At 47.2% G+C, this 23,301-nt stretch overlaps 1 protein-coding gene across 1 annotated transcript in view; it reads left to right on the plus strand.

Annotated features, from left to right (window-relative positions):
* The window catches only part of PTPN4 (protein tyrosine phosphatase non-receptor type 4), a gene marked incomplete in the record, with an annotated part of 165,913 nt that extends 151,992 nt beyond the window's left edge, over positions 1-13,921 (plus strand). The window contains 2 exon segments of the mRNA XM_073634460.1: positions 1,585-1,720; positions 5,873-13,921. Coding sequence (XP_073490561.1) covers positions 1,585-1,720; positions 5,873-5,956 — 220 coding nt within the window.
* Positions 13,922-23,301: the final 9,380 nt, after the last annotated feature.

Below are 23,301 nucleotides of genomic sequence, written 5' to 3' on the forward strand. Positions count from 1 at the left end.
AGTACAGAGGTGAGTCCAGGAATATTATCAGGGGTAAGGTATAGTACAGAGGTGAGTCCAGGAATGTTATCAGGGGTAAGGTATAGTACAGAGGTGAGTCCAGGAATATTATCAGGGGTAAGGTATAGTACAGAGGTAAGTCCAGGAATATTATCAGGGGTAAGGTATAGTACAGAGGTGAGTCCAGGAATATTATCAGGGGTAAGGTATAGTACAGAGGTAAGTCCAGGAATATTATCAGGGGTAAGGTATAGTACAGAGGTGAGTCCAGGAATATTATCAGGGGTAAGGTATAGTACAGAGGTAAGTCCGGGAATTTTATCAGGGGTAAGGTATAGTACAGAGGTAAGTCCGGGAATTTTATCAGGGGTAAGGTATAGTACAGAGGTGAGTCCAGGAATATTATCAGGGGTAAGGTATAGTACAGAGGTGAGTCCAGGAATATTATCAGGGGTAAGGTATAGTACAGAGGTAAGTCCAGGAATATTATCAGGGGTAAGGTATAGTACAGAGGTGAGTACAGGAATATTATCAGGGGTAAGGTATAGTACAGAGGTGAGTCCAGGAATGTTATCAGGGGTAAGGTATAGTACAGAGGTGAGTCCAGGAATATTATCAGGGGTAAGGTATAGTACAGAGATGAGTCCAGGAATATTATCAGGGGTAAGGTATAGTACAGAGGTAAGTCCGGGAATTTTATCAGGGGTAAGGTATAGTACAGAGGTAAGTCCGGGAATTTTATCAGGGGTAAGGTATAGTACAGAGGTGAGTACAGGAATATTATCAGGGGTAAGGTATAGTACAGAGGTGAGTACAGGAATATTATCAGGGGTAAGGTATAGTACAGAGGTGAGTACAGGAATATTATCAGGGGTAAGGTATAGTACAGAGGTGAGTACAGGAATATTATCAGGGGTAAGGTATAGTACAGAGGTGAGCCCAGGAATATTATCAGGGGTATGGTATAGTACAGAGGTGAGTACAGGAATATTATCAGGGGTAAGGTATAGTACAGAGGTGAGCCCAGGAATATTATCAGGGGTAAGGTATAGTACAGAGGTGAGTACAGGAATATTATCAGGGGTAAGGTATAGTACAGAGGTAAGTCCGGGAATTTTATCAGGGGTAAGGTATAGTACAGAGGTAAGTCCGGGAATTTTATCAGGGGTAAGGTATAGTACAGAGGTAAGTCCAGGAATATTATCAGGGGTAAGGTATAGTACAGAGGTGAGTCCAGGAATATTATCAGGGGTAAGGTATAGTACAGAGGTAAGTCCAGGAATATTATCAGGGGTAAGGTATAGTACAGAGGTGAGTCCAGGAATATTATCAGGGGTAAGGTATAGTACAGAGGTAAGTCCAGGAATATTATCAGGGGTAAGGTATAGTACAGAGGTGAGTCCAGGAATATTATCAGGGGTAAGGTATAGTACAGAGGTGAGTCCAGGAATATTATCATTCCTCTGACCCAACTTTACTACAGGATATTTGTTCACTTTCCTGTATTATACAGGAGCGATTGTGGCATAGATAATTGGTGGTACAGATATACTGCATAACATACATCCTATTCTTCCCTTGCAGTGCTGGGATTGGTCGAACAGGCGTTCTTATCACCATGGAGACGGCGATGTGTCTGATGGAGTGTAACCAGGCCGTGTACCCGCTAGACATCGTACGAACAATGAGAGACCAGCGGGCTATGATGATTCAGACGCCGGTAACTTGATGTAGAAATGACAATGCTTTGATCTGGGACCGAGCGCAGTGCGGTCATGGTGGGGGGGGTCATCTTATAACTAATAGGGACTGCACTGCTTACTGATCTTCCTACTACACCAGAACTGGCATCACACATTGACGCCCATGTAACGCTTATGTGCAGCAATGAGGATGGGCTTTAACGCACTCCTGTCGCACATACGCATTCATGGACGGCGTACAAACTTGTAGTTCTCGATGGAATAATACAAGTGTGTTGATCATGTCACTCGTAGTCCATAGACACTTCCTTCAGCTCAGTAACTGGAAAGCCCGTACAGGGGTATGGGCAGGGAGCTGACGGAAGAGTCTGCAGGAGTCTGTGGATCGCACCCGCCATCCACTAATGGTAAAAGGTGAACTTGACCTTTAACATGGCTCCCAACCCACCTCACATAAGGAGCGATTCTCCAACCACACAGACATTAAATTGAAGGCATATTGTTCCCAAACTGTTCGTAATAAGAAGGCCCAAAAGAGGAGCTGCTGCTACTAAAGCTGGCTGTACGTCGATCGAAATTCAGCCTGTTCAGCTGGGAGCAGCCGAATTCCAAATGACTTCTGTGCATTCACCCTGTCGGATTTTCTTTGCTCGATCAGTGCTACAGGCGGTAGCCTGCAATGCTGATCAGTGTATTCTGATGGGGTGAAAGTCTCCCGGCTGTCAGAATACAATAGCTTAGTGGGGGAGGATTCCTCCATCCACATCGAGTGTTTTTTACCTTCATGATCTCTATGCATGAAGTTTAAAAACCTTCAGTATGCAGTTCCCCCTCAGCCCCCCTAATACTCCGCTGATCCAGTGATGTGCATGAGAGCAGACGCTCTCCCGGGTCTCTCCCTTCTCATTGGCTCCCGTTGCTGTCAGTCACAAGCCAGTGAGGAGGGGATGGGGCCGAGTCACACTCAGCGTCTCATAGACACACAGAGGCAGCTCAGGAGTGAGCACACACGAGTGCCCCCAAAGAAAGCTGCTTGTTCTGGGGACACTCAGCATGAGGGAGGGGCCAGGAGCAGCAGTGGGGGACCAGAGAAGAGGAAGATCGGGGTCTGTCCTGTGCAAATGCATCACACAGAGCAGGTATGTATAACATGTTTGTTAAAAAAAAGGGTTTCCCTTTTATAAGCTTTCTATAGATGGATCGAATCGAAGGATTCAATCCATCTATGGGCAGGCTGGTTGTGCTGTAGTCGATCCAGCCTGTGGGAGGGATAGGCTATAGCCGCCAGCAGTAATCATTGCGTTCTGCCGGCAGGCAAGGCTCCACGCTGGCATAATACAATAGGGATTTCCCATCAACAGTGACTGTGTTGATGGGGAAATCGAGCAAATTTTCTTTGCTGCAATGGTTGCAGAAAAAGAAAATCGCATCTTCTACGGCCAAGCCTTAGTCCAATGTCTTCTCACATCTGGAGAGCTCATCCATGCTCCAGCCTGTCAAAAGCGAAGGGACTGGCCACACCCTTATGATGTCAGCATGAATAAAACTTTATTGTTCCAGACAAAGAATAAAGAAGATCTGCCAGACCTGCCTCGCTCTGGTGCATTCCACCCAGGCAGAGCTTAGTCGCAGAGCAGACATCACTCAATGGTGGACCGTGGTCTGGATCCAGACTGATTCACTGTCTCATTCAGACAGCCGTGGTCCCGCCATTTAGGAGACCGTTCTTCCCCCTCAGTTGCTGCCACTGCTGTCATTATCACAACGTAGCAGAGAGCAAGAGGCGTGGCAGTTCTGGATCGAGAGCAGAAGGCACAGCAGCTTTGGATGGAGGGCGAGAGCTGCTAGAGGTAACTTTTCATAGTAACAAGCTGAGGATCGGTTGCTAGGACCGCCCTGCATCCTAGCAACCAATCCCCTTCTGGTTAACTTGAAAAGTTAACTCCGGAAGCTCCTGCTTCTGCACTCCTTTCAAAGCTGCTGTGCCTCCCGCTCCCTGTCCAGAACTGCCATGTCTCACACTCTCCACTCTGTGTACCCGAGTAAGGTAGGAAAGTTGAGAGGCAGAGCTGTGGGGGGCTGTGATGTGAAGAGAGGGCAGATCTGTGGGGGGCTGTGATGTGAAGAGAGGGCAGAGCTGTGGGGGGCTGTGGTGTGAAGAGAGGGCAGAGCTGTGGGGGCTGTGATGTGAAGAGAGGGCAGAGCTGTGGGGGGCTGTGATGTGAAGAGAGGGCAGAGCTGTGGGGGGCTGTGATGTGAAGAGAGGGCAGAGCTGTAGGGGGCTGTGGTGTGAAGAGAGGGCAGAGCTGTGGGGGCTGTGATGTGAAGAGAGGGCAGAGCTGTGGGGGGCTGTGGTGTGAAGAGAGGGCAGAGCTGTGGGGGGGCTGTCATGTGAAGAGAGGGCAGAGCTGTGGGGGGCTGTCATGTGACTGGGGGGCAGAGCTGTGGCAGTCTGCAATGTGACGGGGATGGGGTGCAGAGCTGTGGGGATTGTTATGTGAAGAGAGGGCAGAGCTGTGGGGGTCTGCAATGTGACGGGGGGGGGGGCAGATCTGTGGGAATTGTAATGTGAAGAGAGGGCAGAGCTGTGGGGATTGTAATGTGAAGAGAGGGCAAAGCTGTGGGGATTGTAATGTGAAGCGAGGGCAGAGCTGTGGGGGGCTGTGATGTGAAGAGAGGGCAGATCTGTGGGGGGCTGTGATGTGAAGAGAGGGCAGAGCTGTGGGGGGCTGTGGTGTGAAGAGAGGGCAGAGCTGTGGGGGCTGTGATGTGAAGAGAGGGCAGAGCTGTGGGGGGCTGTGATGTGAAGAGAGGGCAGAGCTGTGGGGGGCTGTGATGTGAAGAGAGGGCAGAGCTGTAGGGGGCTGTGGTGTGAAGAGAGGGCAGAGCTGTGGGGGCTGTGATGTGAAGAGAGGGCAGAGCTGTGGGGGGCTGTGGTGTGAAGAGAGGGCAGAGCTGTGGGGGGGCTGTCATGTGAAGAGAGGGCAGAGCTGTGGGGGGCTGTCATGTGACTGGGGGGCAGAGCTGTGGCAGTCTGCAATGTGACGGGGATGGGGTGCAGAGCTGTGGGGATTGTTATGTGAAGAGAGGGCAGAGCTGTGGGGGTCTGCAATGTGACGGGGGGGGGGCAGATCTGTGGGGATTGTAATGTGAAGAGAGGGCAAAGCTGTGGGGATTGTAATGTGAAGCGAGGGCAGAGCTGTGGGGGTCTGCAACGTGACTGGGGGCAGAGCTGTGGGCAGCTGTGATGTGAAGGGGGGCAGAGCTGGGGGGACTGTGGTCTGAAGAGGAGGCAGAGCTGTGGGGGGCTATGATGTGAAGGGGAGACTGAGCTGTGGGGGGCTGTAATGTGAAGGGGAGGGCAGAACTTCAGGGGACTGTGATGTCGGGGGGGGGCAGAGGGGCAGAACTGTGGAGGGCTGTATGTAAAGAGGGAGCAGAGCTGTGAGGGGCTGTAATGTGAAGGGGGGGATAGAGCTGTGGGGGGCTGTGATGTGATTTAAATGGGGGGGAGCTTTGGGGCTGTAATGTGAAAAAGGGGCAGAACTGCAGGGGACTGTGATGTCAAGGGGAGGGCAGAGCTGTGATGTGAAGAGGGGACAGAGCTGTCTGGGTCTGCAATGTGACGGGGGGCAGAGCTGGGAAGAGGGCTGTAATGTAAAGGGGGAGCAGAGCTGTGGGGGGCTGTGATGTGAAGGGGGGCAGAGCTGTGTGGGCTGTGATGTGAAGAGAAGGCAGAGCTGCAGGGGGCTGTGATGTAAAGGGGGGTGAGCAGAGGACACTGCTGTGAAGGGGTGATGTGAAGGGGGGGAGAGGAAGGGGGTTGTGAGGTTAAGGTTCTGAGTGATTACACAAACATACAATTTGGACTTCTGCTGGAAGGAAATCTTATTTATTCGACCTCCTTGAATTCTAATTGAATACCCCTGTCATATCTCTACGACTAAGCCATGTTTAGGTGATACACATCTGAGTAAGAAGGGTCTGTGCGGATCTTCTGCATTCTTTGTCAGGATTAATAAAGTTTTATTCATGCTGACGTCATCAGACTGTGGGCGGTCTCTCTTTTCTTTTGACTTGTTATTAATCACCTTTGTGTTCTTCTCATGTTCATACTTCTGCCCCTGTCATGGTCACAGTGAAGGACGGTTTCCTCTTCTCCTCGGCAGAGCCAGTACCGCTTTGTGTGTGAAGCCATCTTGAAGGTATATGAAGAAGGGATCGTAAAGTCTCTAAAAACATCACATCATTAACGGAGGACGAAAACATCTAACTGGAGACGCCCGTTCCCCCCCTCAAAGCCGAGAATCGAAGAATCCTCGCCCGCTCGTCCTGCCCCAGGGGCGTGGCGATCAAGTCAAGGAGATTTCGGGAAAGGACTTTAAAGAATTCAGCACTGTTGCACTTTACGTTGAAACAAACAGAAAATAATAGAATTTCTGAAACTCAACATTTCTCTTTTGCTTTGGAAGACGATTTTTTCGTTTTTCCCTTTTTATTTTAAAGAAACATTTCAACGAACTGCTTTGCTCAGAACAAATTGAATGACATTTTTTTTTTTTGTTTGTTTCTGTAGCTTTGCTTTCTTGTTCCACGATCCCGCCACCGCCGTCGGGGAGGTGGAAAGGTACTCCCGTCGGGGGGAAACGAAGCCGCTGGCCTCTCTGGAAAGGATTTGCCTAGACTATGATACAATGTGTCCGAAGCAGTCACCCCACCCAGTGGCAGCAAACAAGGCCGGAGATCATCAATCTTTGCATTGTACGATGTATGGCCGGCCTTTAGTTGCGACCGTACGCGATCACCGGATGTACCGGGAGTTTTGGAAAGAAAGTCCAGTGCATGAACTGAAGGAAACTTTATGCATCATGAGGTGTTTATGAGCTTGCAGGATCCTTAGATCGAGGTGCAGTGTGCATTAAAGCTGAACTCCGGGCAGAAATGTCTAATCAGTATTATACATGTCAGTTCCAACTATTAACAGATATGATCTTCTTTTTGCAAACAAAGCTGCAAGCCGTTGATCTCTCTGTTTTTGAATGCAGCATTTCTAGCGCTCAGTGTTCTGAATATCTTGTATGAAAGACTGGTGGCCAACTGGTGGCCATCATGCCTCCTTCCTATAGCCACCAGTCCTAAGCACTGGTGGCTTAGGTTCATTTCTAACAGCAGCGGCGTCATTACATTGCTGTAGTGGGAGGACCAAGGACCCACTCTCCCTGCCTAATTTGACAGGCCAGGAGACTCTTTATTGTGTCCCACCCATCATGATCTCATAACTGGACTCAGAGGCCAGAAGACTGCTTTTCTGTCCTGCCCACCATGACATCATACCTTGACTGACAAGTCAGCTGACTTCTGGTCTGTCTCTCCCACTATGACATCATACCTTGACTGACAAGTCAGCTGACTTCTGGTCTGTCTCTCCCACTATGACATCATACCTTGACTGACAAGTCAGCTGACTTCTGGTCTGTCTCTCCCACCATGACATCATACCTTAACTGGCAAGCCAGGTGACTTCTGGTCGGTCTCCCCCACCATGACATCATACCTTGACTGACAAGTCAGCTGACTTCTGGTCTGTCTATCACACTATGACATCATACCTTGACTAACAGGCCAGGAGTCTTCAAATCTGCCCTTCCTACATGGCGACATATCTTGGCTCACAAGCCCGTAGACTTCAAGTCTGTCCCACCCACCATGGCATCATACCTTGATTAACAGGTCACTTGTCTGTCCTGCCTACATGATGACATATCTTGACTGACAATCCAGGAAATTCCTAGACTGGCCGTCTCTCCATTATATCATACCTTGACTGACAAGACAGGAGACTTCTAGTTTGTCCCACCTACCATGGCATCATACCTTGACTGATAGGCCAGATGACTTCTAGTCTGTCCCTCCTTCCATGACATCATACCTTGACTGATAGGCCAGATGACTTCTAGTCTGTCCCTCCTTCCATGACATCATACCTTGACTGATAGGCCAGATGACTTCTAGTCTGTCCCTCCTTCCATGACATCATACCTTGACTGACAAGACAGGAGACTTCTAGTTTATCCCACTTACCATGGCATCATACCTTGACTGATAGGCCAGGTGACTTCTAGTCTGTCCCTCCTTTTATGACATCATACCTTGACTGATAAGCCAGGTGACTTCTAGTCTGTCCCTCCTTCCATGACATCATACTTTGACTGACAAGATAGGAGACTTCTAGTCTGTCCCTCTCACCATTACTTCATACCTTGACTAATAGGTCAGGTGACTTCTATTCTGTCCCTCCTACCGTGACATCATACCTTGACTGACAAGCCAGGAGATTTCTAGTCCATTCCTCCCACTATGACAACATACCTTGACTGACAAGCCAGGAGACCCCCTGGTCTTTTCCGTATGCCACAGTAACGCCAACATTTACGCCCTTTGCATGCACTTATTCCCATTGCATGATCGGAATTGTAGTATGAACAAAAATAGGAAGTGGCGTTGGCGCTTCACCCTTCTCTCCTTACTTTGCCCGGGCATAGATGCAGTAGGTCGACTAAAACGATGGCATTACACACATTAGAAAGGTCATTTGCAACTAAAGCTATGTTAGCTTTTCAAATCTAGCTGCTGCTTTTTAATGAGGAAAAGATGAAATGGGAACACTCTGGAACTATCCCGGAGTTCAGCTTTAAATGGCACGGAATGTTTTGTACAGGGTGTCAAAGACTGATAAATTGGTGATGGTTCAGCCACGCCCTCTTCTGCATGTACTGGCTGTATCCTCGCCGGTCTTTTAGACGCCACCACTCATTGCCGCACCTTTATATATGGCTGCAGTTCTCTTCATGTGACTGGAGGGTCTCTGCCTGCTACTTGGGATGAAAAAAACTGCGAGTTTTAGAGCCCCTGAATGATGTGACATTATGGGGTGGGATGATACGCTGTAGAAAGCAGGCGGCTCTCTTAAAGTGGAAATTTATGTAAAATAAAAATGTACGTATATAATGCAGTCTGTCACATGACATTAACCCCTTCCCGTCCATCTCCCTGCCCCTTCAGGAAAACATGACGCCGGAGGCATTAGAGGGGCTTTCCCGATCGCAGTGATTGGCTGTCCCAGTGATCAAAGGGTTGGTAGTCCATCATCCTGGCTCCTGATCAGCAACAGTAACCGTGAGGTGTTGGCGACAGTGCAGACTGCTATTAACACAAAACAGCGCACCGAGCCCTATATGTGGAATCACGGCACCTAAATGTGAACAGCCGGTGTAAAGGGGTTACCAGCAGATTTTATTGTCTTTAGTCCCCCCTGTAACAGTTGATCCTGCCAGTAGATCCATTACCTTTCCTCTTCTTTTTACAGAGTGACAATGTTACAGGGATGAAGGATATGAGACAACACTGACCAACCTGGTGCTGTGATGATGTGTGGCCTTAGCCAGCGCAGCTAGGCCTGCGTCCGGCGCGTTTCGCCTCCAGTGAGTGGGACGAAACGTATCAGCGGGAGCAGCGCTGAGTTAGGCCATACATCATCTCATCTCCTTTATTCCTGGTACATTTACACATCTGAATGGTGCATAGATGCCTGCTCCCACCCTCTGAATTACTGGCATAGAGATATCTCCTTCCCCAGCTTCGAGCGGTGCTACAAGCCATATGGATCAAAGTAACAATGTTGTGCATTCTGCATTGAAATCACACAGCAGCATAGTCAGGGGAGTCTTAAATGACCTTTACTTAAGAGACCAATAAATTAAAGCCCAGATACACTTACAGCAAGTTTTTATTGGGGGCGTGGGGAGGCAGTTTAAACCATATAAATGAAAGCTGTTGTAAGCATCCCTGTGATTGTGATATGGTTTATCCCTGTAAATGATAGGTTGGACAGCTTGGCACGTTAAAGGAAGTTGAAAATCTATGGATTTACTGGCAGGATCAACAGGTAATAAAACAAAAGCTGGTTGTAATATTGACAGGCTGCATCATATAGGTCATTCTTTATTTTACCCAGAGTTCCAAAAATATCACGACATCCGCTTTTGATTGATGCATTTCACTAATGGTGTGTAGTAATTGGGCCCACTTAGGATGAGTCTCGTATGAAATGGGTGGGGGTAACCAATCAAAGTCTTACTATATGCCGGGCATGGTGGAGATGGGCAGAGATCTCCAACGGCGGATTTATCTGCTCAGTGACCTCCAACGGCGGATTTATCTGCTCAGTGACCTCCAACGGCGGATTTATCTGCTCAGAGACCTCCAACGGCGGATTTATCTGCGCAAAGATCTCTGATGGCAGAGATCGCCGATGGAGAACATATCTTCTCAAAAACCCCTGGTGGCAGACTTGTCTGGACAGAGACCTCCAAAGGCGCATTTATCTTTGCAGAGATGTCTGACGGTGGACTTGTCTGTGCAGAGACCTCCGATGGCAGATTTATCTTTGCAGAGACCTCGGTTGGCGGACTTGTCTGCACAGAGACCTCCAGTGGCAGACTTGTCTGAACAGAGACCTCCAGGGGCGGACTTGTCTGCACAGAGACCTCCAGGGGCGGACTTGTCTGCACAGAGACCTCCAGTGGTGGGTTTATCTGCGCAGAGACGTCCAATGGTAGATCTATCTGCGCAGAGACGTCCAATGGTAGATCTATCTGCGCAGAGACCTCCGATGGTGGATCTATCTGTGCAGAGACTTCCGATGGTGGATCTATCTGCGCAGAGACCTCCGATGGTGGATCTATCTGCGCAGAGACCTCCGATGGTGGATCTATCTGTGCAGAGACTTCCGATGGTGGATCTATCTGCGCAGAGACCTCCGCTGGTGGATCTATCTGCGCAGAGACCTCCGCTGGTGGATCTATCTGCGCAGAGACCTCCAATGGTGGATCTATCTGCGCAGAGACCTCCGATGGCAGAATTACCTGATGGAGAGACTGTGTCGGTCTGGTGAGAATGGTATTATGTGCTTGACGGTAGAATAATGGCGTCATTGCCTCTATAAAAGGTGCCAACTCATGTCTATGGCTTTTCCTGACTCTGTGGGTCCCGGCACAGAAACGTGAAGCGCCGCGGCTGTAGCAGTCAGTTTACCGGCCAGTTCTGCAATGCATCATGTTTCAGAAAGGCGAGTTTGGGGTGCTGATGTGGCAAGCTTAGTCCACGTCGTAGACACATTTCAGGCACATATGGACAGATCACAGGAGCCGTGTGCTCACCTCTAGTATCGCTGCGTCCAGTTAGCGTACCCGTCCAATGGACGCATGTAGCCACGCCTCCTTTCTTTATAAGGCATTTCCGGTCTAAATCATTTCTATGATGAAACGTCAGAATTTAAAGGCCAACTTCATCCTGAAAGAACCGTGACCTCAAAATGACTTCCTGTCCTGTCATTCCATAGAGGAAGGCTGTGCAGTGCCATCATAAATGTCCGAGATCTCATTTCCTGCACTCAGACCTGGAGTTTTGGTTTCAGGAGTTGTGAATATTTTTAGCAACTCATATGCTGTGTGCTTAAAATATATCATTTATTGATTTGGGAATGCAAGGGTCCTGAACTGATATTTTTTCAGCTTTGCGTAGCCTGCAGTAGGCCAAATTCCCTTCAGGCTTCTTATATCTCTTAAAGACTGGAGCAAATACATTTCCCCACTGTCCCTCCCACAGCAGTTCTTTTTTTTGTCTCTGCCCCTCCCACAATGATAAGATTTCCCTGCAGTAGTTTGTGTCTCTGCCCCTCCCACAGCATTTTTTTTGTCTCTGCCCCTCCCACCATGATATTTCCCTGCAGCAGTTTGTGTCTCTGCCCCACCCACTATGATGAGATTTCCCTGTAGCAGTTTGTGTCTCTGCCCCACCCACTATGATGAGATTTCCCTGTAGCAGTTTGTGTCTCTGCCCCACCCACAATGATGAGATTTCTCTGTAGCAGTTTGTGTCTCTGCCCCTCCCGTCAAATTTGACCTTTCCCCCCACAAAAGTTTATTTCTCTGCCCCTCCCACAGTAGTTTGTGTCTCTGCCCCTCCCATAATGGTGAGTTTCCCCACAGGAGTTTGTGTCTCTGCCCCTCCCACTATGATGAATACTCCCAGCAGTAGTTTGTGTCTCTGCCCCTCCCACAATGATAACACCTTGTAGCAGTTTGTGTCTCTGCCCCTCCCACCATGATATTTCCCTGCAGCAGTTTGTGTCTCTGCTCCACCCACAATGATGAGATTTCCCTGTAGCAGTTTGTGTCTCTGCCCCTCCCGTCAAAGTTGACCTTTCCTCCACAAGAGTTTATTTCTATGCCCCTCCCACAGTAGTTTGTGTCTCTGCCCCTCCCATAATGGTGAGTTTCCCCACAGGAGTTTGTGCCTCTGCCCCTCCCACAATGATGAGAACTCCCAGCAGTAGTTTGTGTCTCTGCCCCTCCCAGTCTACAATGACTGGGAGGTGATACTTTGGTGTCATTAAGGGTAAAAACAGGAGTTCCGGTGGGGGGATCGCACTGCTGGAGTCCCCCGGACATAGAAGAAGCTAACATTTCATTGAACTTGCCAGCCGTCCTACATATTGGTTTCAGGTGGAGTTGGCCTTTAAATCCTCATTTCCACCCCGGTATATTTCAAGCCCCGTTTGACGTTGGGGGGCCTTCGGATATCTTTCACAATCGCTGTTATCAGTCTCAAGCTCGGTTGTACCTGTCTGTTGTCGTTTGCGCTATTTTCTAACCGATCGTTCAGCATGTCGGTGTCAGACGTTTAATCCTCGCGCTCGCTCTCTGTTCCAGTCCAGCCGGCCTTGTGTTCTCTTTTGTTTCCTTTTCCGCAGCCTGGTAGATCTGTCACCTAAAATTTTCAAATATACATACACGTCTGTCTGTAGAATGTTCAACAGGTTCAGCTATTTTTGGGGGATCGTCCACCTTGGTACAATGCAGCGGATTGGCAGACGAGAGGTACGAGGCACAGGATAGGCTGAACCGTAGCTCAGTCTGTGGAATTGCCGCTCCATTTGTAGGTGACAGGTCCTCTTATCATGGGGCGGGAGTGCCGATGCGGCTCGCACACTGGGGCGTTTCTTCTCCTTCCCCTTGCCTAAATACCTTGATGGGCGGGTGTCGGTCTGGAGGAGTGGGCGTTCCTGGGCAGACTGTATTTGCCAAAAGGGAATGCCCACATGATGCTGAGCCTCCATGGTTGAAGGAACCAACATCCCAAGAATGAAAGGGACCAGGGTCTTCCAGCTCCAAGGGCAAGGATCCAGATCTGCACCCCCCCTCCCCCTACTGATTATACATGCTGCGCCCAGGGCAGTTGCCCCTCCTGCCCCCCCATTATCCCAGCCCTGTTTAGCGTGTTCTCAGCAAGTACATAAACTACCTGTTGAGTCCTTGCCACTTCCTTTGCCATAAACAGGAATTAAACAATGTTATCTTTTGTTTGCAAACTACTAATCCCATTACCCCTCTTGGCTATGGAAGTGCACGCAGGCAGACATGTTGGAAATACACGCTGTCCCCATAGATACAGTGGAGAAATGAGCGTAGCCACCGAATGGGGCAGGAAGTGTATTGCTAGTGGGTGAAAATAAAGAAAAACGAATGCAGCCAGCACATTTAGGGACTGGTAAGCTGCAATATATTACATTTTTGTGTTTAGATACATTTTAACCCCTTCCTGCCTGCCCTGGTGTCCCCTAAATAGAGGGGGGGGGGGGGGTGGGAGAGTGGTCACCAGATTGGAAGCCGGTCCTGCTGGCTAACAATCTTTAGTCTGCGCACTCTCAGCACAGAAAAATTGGCAGTCCCGTGACGCATGCGTGGGATGTTAAAGCCCCACCTTTTGATTCCGCCAATATATGTTGGGAGCGCATGAAAGAAATTAGTGCCCCCTTCCCCGGCTGCACATACTCACCTTTGCTTTGGCTCCCCCATCACTGTGTTCAGCCAACAGGTGCAAAGAAAGCTGGCTATGTGTAAGCTCAGAGTCACTCTAGTCAGAGCTTACACAGGGCTGAGGACTCCCCCATGTGACAGTACTGGGCCAATCACCAAGCTCCAGTGCTGTCATCTGGAGCAAGTCAAGTATCTGAGATTTTCTTGGCTCCAGGAAGTGGGGGGGGAGCAAGAGAGGTAAGTATGTGCTGCTGGGGATGGAGAGGATGGAATTAAAGTATTGCATGGGCAAAGCAAAGGTTTGCTTGGGACACGTACACAGGGGGGGGGGGGGGGGGGGGGGGCAGGGGGCAAAGGTGTACAGAACCTGCAAAAATTCTTCTTCGGACGCCACAGGTGCTGCACTTAGCCGCCCATAGAAAGCAGTTACAGGTTACAGTTGTACTTGCGCAAGCACGTGCGTGGGCGTCCGTGCACGTGTTCACCAAGTACCAGCCTACGTGTGTGCAAAACCTTACTAAATGCCTATAAAGAAATGCCCCAGTGTCCGAGCCCTTTAAATTTCAATAAACCTTTTATAGATTGCCCCCCCCCTGCTGTCTGAGGTTACCACCCCACTTCCTGTCCTGGTGACAACTGTCAGGAAGTGAATGGAAATCTCACCAGTGGGGACACAGAAAAGTAAAAATATCATTTTGGCTTGCCTTCTGCTTAAATAAGACAGTGGACTACCCCCTAACACCCCCTCCCCCTTTTTGCAGTCCCGAAAAGGAGGAGGGCAACCAGGGCCCCCCCCCCCTACTTAGATTTTGGAGACTGGCTCCTCCCTACCCTCCAAACTGCCGTCCCCGCCCCCTCCCCCCCGCTCATCGCTGGTTTCAGGAATCCCAGGAACAGAGGAAAATGTGAATTTTTATGAGATAAGTTGTGTTTTATATGTACAGCTTTATGAGAAATCATTGAATTGTGGATGTACTTCTGATTAAAGAAAAAAAAAAAGAAACAAAAAAAAAACTAAAATCTATATACATATATAGATATATTAAAGTGCAGAAGAGATTTTTTTTTTTTTTGTTTGAGATGAATTTCAGTCTACCTGTACCGCCGTCTTGTTGGATCTTTTTATTTTCTTGTGTGTTTTATTTAAATGTTTGACTTTTTTTTTTTTTTTTCTTTTTTTTTTTTCTTTTTTTATAATTTATTTCCAACAATGCAAATTGATCTGCGATTCAGTGGTGCCATTTCCGATCCATATCATTGCCATACTCAACAATGCAAATAAAAGAGTTTATTCTGGGATGTTCTACAGCACAGGATTAAAAAAAAAAAAAGTCTCGCACAGCAGCGCATGTTTCAGCCGGTGTGTTTGTTCCAGGAGAAGGAAAGTATTTAAAAGGAATTCCAGGTATGGATATTGTTACACGGTACATTTAGTCCTACTTAGCCCAATATAACTGTGTATGTACCGTACCTGGCCAATGGAATGTCATACAGGAGCCTTTAGTTGTACTTTAAAGTGGTTGTAAACCTCAGACATGAAATATGAACAAAGCACATCCCCTCTATAGTGTGTACTTGTCTCAGTCCAGAACACCAAGTGTCATTTCTGTCTGCTGCCTCCATCCTCTGCTATCAGCATGAGTCACTTCTGACAGGTTTTCCTGACACCAAGAGAAAAATGGTGACAGGAGGGAGCTCCAGCACACAGCCCTGTGATTGACAGGCTCAGCTCTGTTCCTGTGTGAAGGGGAGTATGTCCCTTCCCTCCAATCAGCTTTCAGCTCTCCCCGCTGAGTACTCCACCCTCCTTTTTTTTTCTGACAGCTCAAACAAGCTTTATACATTTGGATGTTGTAGAGCAGTGGTTCTCAACCTCAATCCTCAAGTACCCCCCAACGAGCCATATTTTGGGAACTTCCCTTAGATAAAAAAAAAGCTCTTCTCAAAACCATGTCATTGATATTGATTTAAAGCAGCTGTGCAAAGTAAAGGAAAACCCGAAAACATGGCCCCTTTGGGGTTGAGAACCACTGATGTAGAGAAGAAGACAACTGCAGATGAACAGGTACAACTTATGTAAGAGGGTTTGTATCATCTCTGTGTATCACCTGAGGCCAGTCACTTCACTGGGAGTATTAGAAGGGTTTAAGACCACTTTAAAGAAAAATTCCAGGTAGTTTATACATAGTTACATTGGTCCTGTGAAGGACCGGCTAGCACACCGCCCGGGTGCTTCTGCCAAGATACAGTTTCCTCCACTCTGGAACCAGGAGCCAGGTATTATAGCTGAGAAATGCACCCAAGAACTAGATGGCACTAGCTTAGGTGCAAACTGGAGCTGTTTATTGTACACTATATTACCAAAAGCATTGGGACGCCTGCCTTTACACACACACACACATGAACTTTAAAGGCATCCCAGTCTTAGTCCGTAGGGTTCAATATTGAGTTGGCCCACCCTTTGCAGCTATAACAGCTTCAACTCTTCTGGGAAGGCCGTCCACAAGGTTTAGGAGTGTGTCTATGGGAGTGTTTGACCATTCTTCCAGAAGCTCATTTGTGAGGTCGGGCACTGATGTTAGACGAGAAGGCCTGGCTCGTAGTCTCCTCTCTATTCATCCTAAAGGTGTTCTATTGGGTTGAGGCCAGTCAAGTTCCTCCATCCCAAACTCGCTCATCCATGTCTTTATAGACCTTTCTTTGTGCACTGGTCAAAATCATTTGGTGGAGGGGGGGGGATTAGGGTTAGGGTTGTTTTTCAGGGGGTGGACTTGGCCCCTTAGTTCCAGTGAAGGGAACTCTTAAGGCGTCATCATACCAAGACATTTTGGACAATCCCAACTTTGTGGGAACAGTTTGGGGATGACCCCATCCTGTTCCAACATGACTACACACCAGTGTACAAAGCAAAGTCCATAAAGACATGGATGAGCGAGTTTGGGGTGGAGGAACTTGAGTCCTGACCTCAACCTGATAGAACACCTTTGGGGTGTATTAGAGCGGAGACTGTGAGCCAGGCCTTCTCATCTACATCAGTGCCTGACCTCACAAATGTGCTTCTGGAAGAATGGTCAAACATTCCCATAGACACACTCCTAAACCTTGTGGACGGCCTTCCCAGAAGATTTGAAGCTGTCATAGCTGCAAAGGGCGGAGTCAACTCAATATTGAACCTTATATAGCCTAAGACTGGCCATTAAAGTTCATGTGTGTGTAAAGGCAGGCGTCCCAATACTTTTAGTAATATAGTGTACGTTTACCCAGAATATATTGTGAAAGTGGAAACTCCTGCGCTGTCGGGGGGGCTATACTAAAAGGACACTGCTGCAACACCTAAGTACTGATCCAAGGCAGGACAAATGGGACAAAAATGGGGGAAGATGGTAGTTGCGCTGTGATGAAGGGGGGGGGGAGCTACAAAGATGACTAAAGTGGCAAAGTGAACTAAAAAAGCAGAAACGGGCCAATGCATGAATAGATCCTACATGCTAAAAGAACATGGTGGGGATGCAGTGCAGTGCAACGTAGCTGATCAACATGACATGTTGCGGGCAGACAAAGCCTAATATATAAAGGTAATCGTGAAACAGTGACTGCTTGAATATAGCAAAACAAAAATGCATATACCAACACAAATAGGGTGAATAATGACACAATGCAAAAAAAAATATATATATATATATATATATATATATATATATATAATGCAAGAAAAATATATGTGGGCTAGTGCCCCATTAGCAAAAACATGCCAGTTCCTGGTGAACTACAAGTGACAAATACCTAGGACAAACATGAATATTAGTTCTATCATCCAGTCCAAAAAGCAAAAACACGTGATGAGAAACACAAAACAAGTCCAATCGTGAACGGAGGGGGGATCTTCAGTGAGGACACCTCCGTGTTTGCAAGCCGCTTACCTTACAGCTGTAAGGTGTGTACAGCCTGTGTTGCAAATGACCCGCAGGTGTAGACGTTCCGTGTATACAGGCAGTGACAAGGATGAACATGCCAAGCGAAATATAAAAAATAAAAAGTATACAGCATGTAAAATAACTCTGCAACGACCACAGTGGAGGGGGGGCAAGACACACACAGGGGGAGGTTGCACTCACTTTCATGAAGTGAGTGTGGGCATCAATCCACGAGCGCCGAGCTCGTATGCCTCCAGGAGTGTCACCAATCTGGAATCTGTCCCCGTGCCTGGAAACTGGAATATGTCCCCGTGCCTCTCTCCTCAGTGTTCGTCAGGTAGAGTAGTGATGTACAGTGTGAGGGGGAAAGAGACGCACATAGCGTGATCCCATATAAAAGGTATATTTATTTAATAAAACAAGTCCAATCAACTTACATTTAAAACAATGCTGCAGTGTGTAGTAACTACGAGCGCCGAGCTCGTCTCCTGTTGTTTGTCTATGGCAGCGTCCCGTGCTCCAATCCTAATGTCCTCACTGAAGATCCCCCCTCCCTTCACGATTGGACTTGTTTTGTGTTTCTCATTACGTGTTTTTGCTTTTTGGACTGGATGATAGAACTAATATTCATGTTTGTCCTAGGGATTTGTCACTTGTAGTTCACCAGGATCTGGCATGTTTTTGCTAATGGGGCACTAGCCCTCATATATTTTTCTTGCATTATATATATATATATTTTTTTTGCATTGTGTCATTATTCACCCTATTTGTGTTGGTATATGCATTTTTGTTTTGCTATATTCAAGCAGTCACTGTTTCACGATTACCCAGAGAATATACCACACAAAATCAGGTAAGAGCTTGATCACATTAGCCCAAACAATGCAAACTGTAAACAGTAATATCATCAGTACATCTAATGAACAGCCAACAGTGAGATAATTAACAGTAAGTCCGAATAGATTTCTATATTTCAATGTGATATGAATAAATAATGTATTTTAAGTATAAGGATGTTGTGCCTCAAAAGTCCCAATTTTTGATTCTATACGAGTTTTAGGTTGATAATTGACAGTAAGCTAATCAACAGCTAGGTGCCCAAACTTTGAATAGTCCGGAGAGTCCGCCCCAGACAATCCGGCCCCAAGCCCGCAGATCCACAAAGTACATTACACATGCTGTCTATCAGCTGTTTGACTCAAGACAAAACTCATAAATGTTCCAGCAGTATGGAAAAAGTAAAATTCATTTATCTTCATAGATTTCTTGAGGGGTTTTGTCGATAAATATTTCTGTCCCACACAAAGAAGCTTCTCCAACCCGGTCTGCAGGAGGGCCACCACATTCCCTCTGATCATCGTGTAGAAGATTACACCTTTCCATCCACTCCAGAGAATTAATCCAAGCCTCGCTCTCGGCGTCCATCACATTGTTGTCCATCGTTGGAGAATGATCTGCTCTCTCCATGGGATCAGAGGCTGAACTCAGCTCTTTTCCATGCTCTGACCCGGAGAAGCAGACAACATCCCGGTCTTCTCTATGGGCCGTAATCAGTGGGTAGAAGGTTAGTCCCTATTCCCTTCCAAAAGCCCCTGTCGGGTTTGTCACAGATCCAGCTTTGTAACTACGTACAGTGGAAATAAAGTCTACACACCCCTGTTAAAAATCAGGTTTCTGTGATGTAAAAAAATGAGACAAAGACTGATAATTTCAGAACTTATTCCACCTTTTAATGTGACCCATAAACTGTACAACTCAATTGAAAAACAAACTGAAATCTTTAAAGGGGGGGGGGGAACTAGACTAATGTGGTTGCATAAGTGTGCACACCCTCTTATAACTGGGGATGTATCTGTGTTCAGAATGAAGCAATCTCATTCAAACTCAGGTTAAATAGGAGTCAGTACACACCGGTCATCATTAAAAGTGCCTCTGATTAACCCCAAATAAAGTTCAGCTGTTCTAGTAGGTCTTTCCTGACATTTTCTTAGTCGCATTCCTACAGCAAAAGACATGGTGGGCAGAGAGCTTCCAAAGCATCAGAGGGATCTCACTGTTAAAAGGTATCAGTCAGGAGAAGGGTACAAAAAAATTTCCAAGGCATTAGATATACAGTGGAACACAGTGAAGACAGTCATCATTAAGTGGAGAAGATATAACACAACAGTGACCTTACCAAGAGCTGGACATCCCTCCAAAATTGATGAAAAGACGAGAAGAAAACTGGTCAGGGAGGCTGCCAAAAGGCCTACAACAACATTAAAGGAGCTGCAGGAATATCTGGCAAGTACTGGCTGTGTGGTACAAGTGACAACAACTTCCCGTATTCTTCACATGTCTGGGCTGAGGGGTAGAGTGACAAGACAGAAGCCATTTCTTATGAAGAAAAACATCCAAGCCCGGCTACATTTTGTAAAAAACACATCTGAAGTCTCCCAAAAGCATGTGGGAAAATGTGTTCTGCTCTGATGAAACCAAGGTTGAACTTTTTGGCCATAAATCCAAAAGATAGGTTTGGCACAAAAACAACTCTGCACATCACCAAAAGAACACCATATCCACCGTGAAGCATGGTGGTGGCAGCATCATAATTTGGGGCTGTTATTCTTCAGCTGGTACAGAGGCCTTAGTCAAGGTAAAGGGAGTTATGAAGTTCCAAATACCAGTCAATATTGGCACAAAACCTTCAGGCTTCTGCTAGAAAGCTGAACATAAAGGGGAACTTCATCTTTTAGCATGACAACGACCCAAAGCGTACGTCCAAATCAACAAAAGAATGGCTTCACCAGAAGAAGATTAAAGATTTGGAATGGCCCAGACCTGAATCCCATTGAAAATCTGTGAGGTGATCTGAAGAGGGCTGTGCACAGGAGATGCCCTCGCAATCTAACAGATTTGGAGTGTTTTTGCAAAGATGATTGGGCAAATATTGCCAAGTCAAGATGTGCCATGCTGATAGACTCATACCCAAAAAGACTGAGTGCTGGAATAAAATCAAAAGGTGCTTCAACAAAGTATTAGTGTAAGAGTGTGCAGACTTATGAAACCATATTATTTTATTTTTTTTATTTTTACTTCCCTCCACCTAAAAGATTTCAGTTTGTTCAAATGAATTGTAAAGTTTATAGGTCACATTAAAGGTCGAAAAAGTTCTGAAATGATTTATAGACTTTTTATATCCACTGTTTATAACATACCTGGCCGATGCCCCTGGAAGCTGGAGATCACCGTAGTTGGCATCACTACTACAGTGCTCTCCACTAGCTTCCAGGTCCCATGCTCAGCAGCTGCCCTGCTGAATTGTGAACCTGCTCGACACGAGGACCACTCACAGAATTCTTTGCATGTTCTCAGTTAATGCAAAGCAATCTCTGGTTGGGGAGGTAGAGAGCATGATGTCACCATGCCACCTCGCCCAATCAAAGAACACTTTGCTTAATGGTGCCTGTGCCAAGCGGGCCACCCTTCTGGGTTCACAAGGCAGCCAACCAGCACCGAACATGGAAGATAGTGGAGATCATTGTAGCAGCGGTCTCTACTTTAGGAATTTCCAGCTTCCAGGGGCATCGGCCAGGTATGGTATATATACATACAGTGGGGGAAATAACTTTTTTGATCCCCTGCAGATTTTGTAAGTTTGCCCACTTACAAAGAAATGAAGGGTCTATAATTTTTTATCATAGGTGTATTTTATATGATAGAGACAGAATATCAACCAAAAATCCAGAAAAAAACACAATACAAATATTATAAGTAGAGTTGCAGTTCAGTGGGTAAAATAAGTATTTGATCACCTACCAACCAACAAGAATTTTGGCTCCCACAGACTGGCTACAGTAGGTGCTCATGTGGTACACAGATTAGTCCTGTCAATGTAAGAAGGTTCTCCTAATGACAACTCATGTGTATAAAAGGCACCTGTCCACAGGAACTCTTCCATTTAAACCTCACCATCATGGGCAAGACCAAAGAGCTGTCAAAGGATGTCAGGGACAAGATTGTAGACCAGCACAAGGCTGGAATGGACTACAAGACCATCAGCAAGAAGCTTGGGAGACAACTGTTGGAGCAATTATTTGCAAATAGAAGAAATACAAAATAACAATCAATCGTCCTCGGTCTAGAGCTCCATGCAAGATTTCACCTCATGGGGTGAGGATGATCATGAGAAAAGTGAGGGATCAGCCCAGAACTACACGAGAGGAGCTTGTGAATGATCTCAAGGCAGTCGGGACCACAGTCACCAAACAAACCATTGGTAACACAATCCTGCAGCACCCGCAATGTTACTCTCCTCAATGTACAGACCTGTCTGAAGTTTTCCAATGAACATCTAAATGATTCAGAGAAGGATTGGGGGAAAGTGCTGCGGTCAGATGAGACCAAAATTGAGCGCTTTGGCATTAACTCGGCTTGGTAGGTTTGGAGGAAGAAAAATGCTGACAATGATCCTAAGAACACCATCCCTACAGTCATGCATGGAGGTGGAAACATTATACTTTGGGGCTGTTTCTCTTCTAAAGGTACACACTGATCAATGTGTGCAGATAACTCTGGGAAGAAGTTTTCCTGTAGTACTGTACTTAGACCATGGTAAGGGTTCGCACCTGGTACAGCGCCCCACTCTGGTCAGCGTCTGCAGGTGGCTCTGGGAAAAGGTTATTGCTTTAATGGGGTCATGGTAAGGGTGCCCACCTGGTACAGCACCCCCATCTGATCAATGTGTGCAGGCAGCTCTGGGAAGAAGTGTTCCTGTAGTAATGGGAGCATGGTAAGGTTGCCCACCTGGTACAGCGCCCACTCTGGTCAGTTTTTGCAGGCGGCTCTGGGAAAAGGTTCTTGCTTTAATGGAGTCATGGTAAGGTTGCCCACCTGGTACAGCGCCCACTCTGGTCAGTTTCTGCAGGCGGTTCTGGGAAAAGGTTCTTGCTTTAATGGGGTCATGGTAAGGTTGCCCACCTGGTACAGCTCCCCCATCTGATCAATGTGTGCAGGCAGCTCTGGGAAGAAGTGTTGCTGTAGTACGGGGACCATGATAAGGTTGCCCCCCAAGGAAAGTGCCCCCATCGGTGTGTGCAGACAACTCTTGGAGTAGGTGTTCCTGCAATACTGGGGCCATCGTCAGGGTGCCCACCTGGTACAGCGCCCCCATCTGATCAATATGTGCAGGCAGCTCTGGTAAGAGGTGTTCCTGTAGTGCTGGGGTCATGATAAGGGCTCCCACCTGGTTCCGCAACCCCCCTCTACTCACTGTCTGCAGGTGGCTGTGGGAGGGGTTGTTCCTGCAGGTTCTGGGGGGGTCGGATGTTGCAAACCTTATTATAGCGGTGGTATTTAGTAACTTCACCTGAACAGCCCACAGCTGTGTATTATAAAACAAAATCCCAGCGGCCACTCCCACTCTATGCACATGGCGGGACGCTGGAATGGGATTGGCGGTGGGAGTCTCTCTCATTAACTGGCAGCAGCTGTACAAACAAGGGTCCTATGTACAGACAATTCCGTACACACAGGAGGGTGAGAACCCCACGCATGTGAAATCCTAGGGCTCATTCATACCATGGATTTCCTCAAAGAGCGCAGTGCAGTGCAATGCAAGATGTTATACATGCGTTTTCTTCCTTCTCATTATTTCCCGTCTCCATTCTATGGTGTCTATTGGTTGCAAATATGTGACATGTGACTTGAAAAACGCACCAAAGAAATACTTACGTTTTCCATTGGCTATAATGTAACGCACATTTTACCAAAAATGCACGACAGATGCGGCAATCTGGATTTATCACAAATGCAACAAACTGATGT

The sequence above is a fragment of the Aquarana catesbeiana genome, linkage group LG06 (genome assembly GCF_042186555.1).
Source record: "Aquarana catesbeiana isolate 2022-GZ linkage group LG06, ASM4218655v1, whole genome shotgun sequence".
Lineage (NCBI taxonomy): Eukaryota > Metazoa > Chordata > Amphibia > Anura > Ranidae > Aquarana > Aquarana catesbeiana.